The 6828-nt window shown below is 53.7% G+C and overlaps 1 protein-coding gene across 2 annotated transcripts; it reads right to left on the bottom strand.

Annotated features, from left to right (window-relative positions):
• Window positions 1-945: 945 nt before the first annotated feature.
• On the bottom strand, window positions 946-4972 carry CYP26A1 (cytochrome P450 family 26 subfamily A member 1). 2 transcript variants are annotated; one of them, XM_017876762.1, is made up of 7 exons: window positions 4618-4972; window positions 3919-4143; window positions 3382-3672; window positions 3144-3302; window positions 2496-2630; window positions 1747-1899; window positions 946-1479 (listed from the first exon to the last, which is right to left on the bottom strand). In XM_017876762.1, the coding sequence occupies exons 2-7, from the start codon at window positions 4123-4125 to the stop codon at window positions 1138-1140; spliced, it is 1287 nt and encodes a 428-aa protein (XP_017732251.1). In that variant the 5' UTR covers window positions 4126-4143; window positions 4618-4972; the 3' UTR covers window positions 946-1137. The 2 variants fall into 2 exon arrangements, with proteins under 2 accessions (XP_017732251.1, XP_017732250.1); XM_017876761.1 differs by having other exon boundaries at window positions 4329-4835.
• Window positions 4973-6828: the final 1856 nt, after the last annotated feature.

Here is a 6828-nt window from a genome sequence, read left to right as displayed (position 1 = left end):
ACAACTAACTGTAGACAGAACACTTTTCAAACACCTATTCAGACCACCTGGTTTCTGCAGCATTGCCAAATTCTAAAATTGTAATGAAAAATGTAAAGTTTAAAACCTACAAGTCATCAGAGGTTCAGTGAGCAGATTGTGCCATTCCAAAACCGAAAATGTGCTTGCATAAGCAAGTCACCGGGGCTAACCTTTCTGGATTGAGAGTCTGGCCTTCAGTTCAGACCGTGGCTATGCCAGGGTCAGAAATGTGACAAAACTGCGCTTTCACGGAGGTTAGCCAAGGTTCACAGGGTCATGACTGGGCCATTTTATCAGTCATGTCAGGCTCACACCCTATTGCCTGGGATAGATAAAAACTTTATCTGTCAGTTTGCTAAATCTGCTCCTCCTGCCTCATTTTGCATAAAGAAAACCTGGGCTTAGCTTATCTAAACCAGAGATGCGCCTTTCCTAATACTGTTTCCATATGCAACTTCTAAGTAAAGGTGACACGCCAGTGATTTCTGGTCTCATTTTAGTCAAGAACTGTCCATAACTGGAGTGACTGGCTTTGTCTTATCTAAAACCTTCACTTCAGAGAACAGATTTATTATGTTTATGACATGTTAGATGAGCTGGAGGGGTTACAGTGACAGTTCTCAGTGTTACCTTTTTCCCTAAAGTAAAGCAAACCAAAAAAATTTTTTTAATTAACTTAGATCAATTTTCCAAATAGGGAATCTAAATGACTGTAGAAGAATTTACAGAGAAACGTCTGGAATAACACACACACACATGTATTTTCTAATAACTGTTAACATAAAAAGCAGCTAAGATTTCTTCTCACAGAAAGCAGAGATGCACAGATAAGCCCAGGTGGGCATTGTAAAATCTGGTTAAATACACTAAGCAAATATTAAACTGGTGAATTTTACCCAACAGGAATCTTAAATACCAGAAAAGTACCTTCAAATTTTACTTTATTTGGAAATAATACAAATTCATTATTTTAATATTTAAAGATTGTGGTAATATAGTCAAAACACATAAATATTATAATATACATTTAGAAATTAAATATAAAGTCAACACAACACTCCTTAAAAACTCATATGTACACTTGCAGTAAGTCTGAGGTTTGAGCATTCAAGCTCATCAGATTTCCTCATGAAAATGGGTGAATCTTGCAGGGAGATTGTCCACAGGATACACGGTGGGACTGGTTTTCATTGTAGGAGGTCCATTTAGAAGCTGCCAGTCACAATGCCTGGCCAGCTCCACTGTAAATATTTTGAGAAGAATTTTTGCAAATTCTTTGCCTACACAGCTCCTAAGGCCTCCTCCAAATGGAATGAAGCTGAACCTGGATGCATCCTCTGGGTGAGACAGCATGAATCGGTCAGGATTAAATTCTTCCTTGTTGGTGAAGATCTCTGCCACATCATGAGTATCACAGATACTGTAGATAACATTCCAGCCCTTGGGAATCTGGTATCCCTGCAAAAGATTATGAAACCCCAAGGGCTGACAAACTGGAATTTAACTTTCAACAACAAAAAGCAGTCACTGATATCTTTGGGGAAAATTATGAGCTAAAAGCAAGGGAGAGGTAGAAAGAGAAAGGTGGATCCAGGTTGCTGAAACACACCTTCATATAGGGCAGAACAATTATCAAAAGCATAAGAATTGCAGCCACAGCATAGGGAAGCAAGAGGAGTTTTTTAAACCACAACAAAAGGGAGAAGGAAGAGAATTTTAACTTACATTTAATTCAAAAGTCTTCAGAGCAACCCGAAACCCTCCTGGAACTGGGGGATTCAGTCGAAGGGTCTCCTTAATAACACACCCGATGTATTTAAGTTGTTCCAAAATTTCCATGTCCAACTTGTTGTCTTGATTGCTCTTGCAAAGTAAACCCTATCAAAACAGTCATACAGAGGTGAACAGTTATTTTGTGTTCCAATAAAATCATCCCAGCAGACGTAAACAGGGCTTAAGTGGAGACTAAACCCAAAGGGCCCCATGATGGGAGAGACTGGGAGGGGGAAACAGCAGCTAGTGGCCTGCCCAAACTCACTATCTATTTACAATCCCAAGAGAATGCTGCTCACCAGTTAGAAGGGCCAAGTTTCTCCCCTTGCCCCGCCCCCACAACCCTCCTACTCACCACCACCACCCACACTAATCAGCTATTCACATTGATCACACTATGTATGCCCTCGGACACACCAATTCAAGAAAGTGGAACCTATCTGAGAATCTCCTCGGTTCAGCAAAAGGTGGAGGAGGGGTAGAAATGAATACAAGGTCAAACCCTGCGCAAGTGGGATCACAGCTCAAGACTCCATCCTGTTTATTCACAAAGCTAATTCTCCCCACTGGCTCACACAGCCCTGGGCCCTGCACTTTCAAAACACTCCATGAAGGCAGCACACTGACTTATTCGGAAGTTGGCTAGGGAGCAGCTGAATTTCCTAAGCTAGTAAGGACACCTCCAGTCCCAGTCTCCCTACCTTACTCTTCAGCTCTTCTCGCACTTTCTGGAGAACATGGGGGTACAGCCCCAGGTAAGTGATCAGAGATGTGGCTGCACTGGCTGTGGTTTCGTGTCCTCCAAAGAGGAGTTCGGTTGAAGATTGCTTTAGTGCCTAAAATAGAGTAAGATCCACGTTCTCACAAGTCTGCATGCGGTTTGACAGAAGGATTACTCAGAATCGAACTGAGATTTCTGGAGGGAAGACTAAAAGGGCTAAATGTTTTGCTGACAGAAAGTCAAGGAAAGCAATATCTTTAAACAAAATGCAAAGTCCCTTTAGTTCAGCTAGAGCAGTAAGGCGAGTACGACCCCACTCTACCGGAAACTCCTGAGTTAAAGTCTTAGCTTTATTAAAATCGCAAGGTTCTTTATTAACATTTTTGCAAATTTCAACTTTCCCTCTGAAGCCTGGAAAGGCTAGGGGACGCTCCCAGTTCCGCCGCAGCCCCTTCCGCAGCTCTCCTGACCCGGCGTCTCAGCCTTCGGGATTCCATCACTGTAGTCTGAGAGGGCCGCCCACTCCAGAAAGCTGGGTCCCAGGCGCGCGCTTTGGGGACCCCAGGAACCACGCTTGGAAAGCCAGGGGACCAAACTCCGCAATGCCTGGTCTGAAGCCGTCACTCACCTGCATGTCCAGCCGCTCTCCCCTCTCCCACGAGTGCTCGATCAACAGCTGCAGCGCGTCTTTGCAGCCCCGGCCCGCCTCGGATGCCCGCAGCCCGCAGATCTTGGCGCGAATGTTCTGCTCGATGCGCGCGTGAATGAGGTTCCGTGCCTTCATGCCCTGAGCGCAGAGAGCGCGCGGAGGTGAGCAGACGCCCGGGTCCCGCGCCCCTAGTCCGCAGCCCGTTAGCCGCCCTTACCCGGTACAGCCCGCTGAAGGGCACGTCGATGGGCAGAGAGAAGAGATTGCGGGTCATTTCCTCGAAGGCCTCCACAAGCTGCTGCTCGGCGTCCCCGTCGCCCGCCAGTTGGGGTTCGCAGCCCAGTAAGATGCGCATGGCTATTCGGAACATGAGGCGCTTCACCTCGGGGTAGACCAGGAGGCCGCGCTCACCGCAGCTCAGCCACTGCTCCAGGCTGCTGCCCACTTCCTCGGTGATCACCGGCACGTAGCACTCGAGTGCCTCGCGGCTGAAGGCCCGCATAATCACCTGAGCCCCGAGGAGGGGAGAGCGTTAAAACCCTCTATCCGCCCCTCTCGTCTACCGCCGTCCCCTTCCAGACACCCCCAGTCCTGCCAGACACATGGCACTCTCCGAGCTGGGAAAGCTAACCTGGAGCTGGCAGAAGGTCCTAGCCAACATCAAGCTGCTAGCCCGCGCCCAGCATCCACCAGCCGGAATTCCTGTCATAAATGGGGTCCCCCTCCCTGTCCATCCGTCGCCTCCCGCCCCCACCTTCTTGCGCTGCTTGTGCGAGGAGTCGTGCAGGTTAGAGAGGCAGCCAGATCCCAGAATGGTGCGCACCGACGCTGGCCAGTGGACCGACACCAGCCGGTGCTCTCCGAGCAAGATGCGCCGCACATTGTCCGCGCCCATCACCCGCACTGTGGGCCGCCCGAACAGATGCGTCTTGTAGATGAAGCCGTATTTCCTGCGCTTCATCTGCAGGAACTTCCTCCGCTGTGGGAGGAAGCCCGAGGAGAGAGGCGGGCATGAGGGGGCGCCGGGGAGCGCCGCGCCTCCCGCCACCCCTGCTCCTAGCCGCAATCGCCTGCCTCCCGGGGGCGCCTACCCCGACTTCAGCAGAAGCCCAGAGCCGCTCCGGGCTCCGGGAAAGAGGCCTGTCCCGCCCCATGCTCCCTTACCTGCAGTACCATCTGCAAGGTTTCCCCAAAGAAGGGAAAGCCCATAGTTCCGGGGGGCAATGGGAGGGCACAACTGCGGTCGCGGCCGCTCACGCAGTACAGGTCCCAGAGCTTGATCGCAGCCAGGAAGAGCAGCAGCGGCAGCACGAAGGTGCAGAGCGCACTGGCCAGCAGCGCCGGGAGCCCCATGGCGCGCCGCGACCTCCCGCGCCACCTGCCGCCGCCGCCAGCTCTCCAAACCCCACGGCGCGGCCGCTTTATAGGCGGCCCAGGTTGCTGCCCACGTTACCTTGGTCAGACAATTAGTTCACCCAAAGTTCATCTTTAATTGCGGATTGGGCCCCTGGCTCCTCCCCCCGCGAGGCGCTGCCCAAAATCTTTAACCGTTTGTTCCGCGCCGAGGCAGAGGCGGCGCGGTGGCGGCTTCCCTCCGAGCGCGCCTCCTGGGGTGCGGGGCTAGGAGCTGCCCGCCTCCCCCATCCAAGGTGTGCCGAGCTCCGAGGCGGCGGTGGGGGAGGGCCAGGACTCCGAGGAGCCGGAATTCCAAGCTCTAGCCTTCCCGGCGGTCTCTTTGGAATCCCTCCCGCCGGGTCCCACCCGCTGCCCCGGCCCAAAGCAGCCTTCACTGGCTTTCCATTTCCAGGCGCCGCGTGGGCTCTCTTCCACCTGCTGAGGAAGCAAGGGGAAGTCCGTTCAGGAATCGTCCAGCTGCCTCCTCCCACGAGTGGGGAAACTGAGGTCCAAGAGAGATGCATAAAGCAGGCCTCCCGACTTTTCCTAAGGATCGAGCAGAAGAGCCCAGTGCCAGAGTCCAAGAGAGAGCCGCGGGGCATCCGGCGCAACAGGCAGATCTGGGATCCCCAGCTCCCCAACCCCTGCAAGGGAGCCAGCACTTGTGAAGTCTTGGAAGGTCCTACTTCAGGATACAAGAGGGCCTCCAGGTCCCTCAGGTCCCCAGGTGCTACCCTGCACAAGCCTGATCCCCGACCCTGGGGCACTTCGTCTGGGGCTCGGCAGTCGGTGCCCGTCTTTGAGATACGAGCACAGCCCGCCCATTCTGAGGGCCCTGCGGCTTGGCGCCCCAGCTGGACAGCAGAGAAGGGGGTCCTCAGCCCTGGCAGGATAAAGAGACGGTGTAAGAGGAAGGGGAGCCCAGGAGTCCTGGCTTCGAGTCCCGGCTCCATCTCTACTGCGCGTGACCTTGGGCAAGTCACCACACATCACCGTGCCTGTTTCGTCCTTCTTAACAGGGAGGCGATCATTCCTGATCTGTCTAAGCCTCAGGGTTGTGAGTTCCCAAAAGGGGGCTCCGGTTGCAACTACTCTTTCCAGCTCCGGGCACGGTAGGCTGCGTTACCTGTCCGGTACAACGGGCACTGGAGTCCTCCTCTCTCCCAAGTCCCACCCAGAGTAAAGCCACTGTAATCACCCAGGTGAGGGGGTGCTTGTTCCTAAACTCAGGCCTCTGCCGACCACTAAGTTTGGGGGGGAGTGAAGGAATCTGTATTGGGAAGTCTTCTGTACTTTGCCTAATTACAATCAGCAGCTACTGTAGCCAATGCCCGGAGCTCAGACGCTGCGGGACGCGCACCTGCGCTCTCTTCTCTCCACCTGCCGGAGCTTCCCGGCTCGGGACCAGCCAGGGCCACACGCTACCTGGGTTTGGGCGCTGAACGCACCAGCAGCGCCGAAAATGAAACAGAATGACCTGCATTTGTTTAGAACCGAACACTGGCTCTGGCAGAAGCACGCCGCATGCCTTGGAAAGCGTCCCTTGGAGGTGGAAAACTCTGCTCCTGAGAGCTTAAATGCGTTGCCCTTCTCGCGGTGGTCCCCAAACCCGGAGGTATCAGGAAATATCTGCAGAGGTTGGAGGGACCCGCGCAATCCTAGCGACGCTCCAAGCCCGAGTCGCCGCCACAGGGCGTGTTTCCGGGGGTCAGCGTTTCCCCATAACCTGCCCAGTGTTTCAGAGGCTCTGGGCAGGGTTTCAGTCTCCGGCAAACGATTTGGTGGCTGTAAACACGGCGAGCCAACCTCTGGCCACCGCAGGAAGCCAGGCCAATCGAGCTGGAGGTAATTCTCAGAAATCCCGAGTCCGCCCCTTTCTGGACAGCGCCTCCGGCCGGGGTGCAAAGCCGGCGAACGGGGACGTGACCTGGGGCCCATTCCCAATCCTCCGGCCTGACCCGCCTGTGACCCCTGCAGGCCGGACCGTGACATCCGAGTGAACTCTGCGGGGCCACCTCGCCAAGTTCAGCGCACCGAGTCACAAGATGAGCGGGGCCTGCACGCTGGAAATTGCCTCAGGGAAAAAAACGTTTTAATCTATCTGCACATCGAGGCCAGCGGGGGCGTCCGGCAGGAAAGGATTAAATTTGAGAGTGAACGATCATTAAAGAACATCTTGAAGGGGGGCAGGGTGGGGGGGGTGTCAATAAATTACCAGCCCAATAGGAACTTTGATCTAGGAATCTAGCCAAGCTTCCGTGGGTGGTGG

Source organism: Rhinopithecus bieti, unplaced genomic scaffold (genome assembly GCF_001698545.2).
Source record: "Rhinopithecus bieti isolate Rb0 unplaced genomic scaffold, ASM169854v2 scaffold_9383, whole genome shotgun sequence".
NCBI classification, from domain to species: Eukaryota; Metazoa; Chordata; class Mammalia; order Primates; family Cercopithecidae; genus Rhinopithecus; species Rhinopithecus bieti.
The sequence above is the reverse complement of the archived record's forward strand: the minus strand, read 5'-3'. Positions and strand labels throughout refer to the sequence as shown.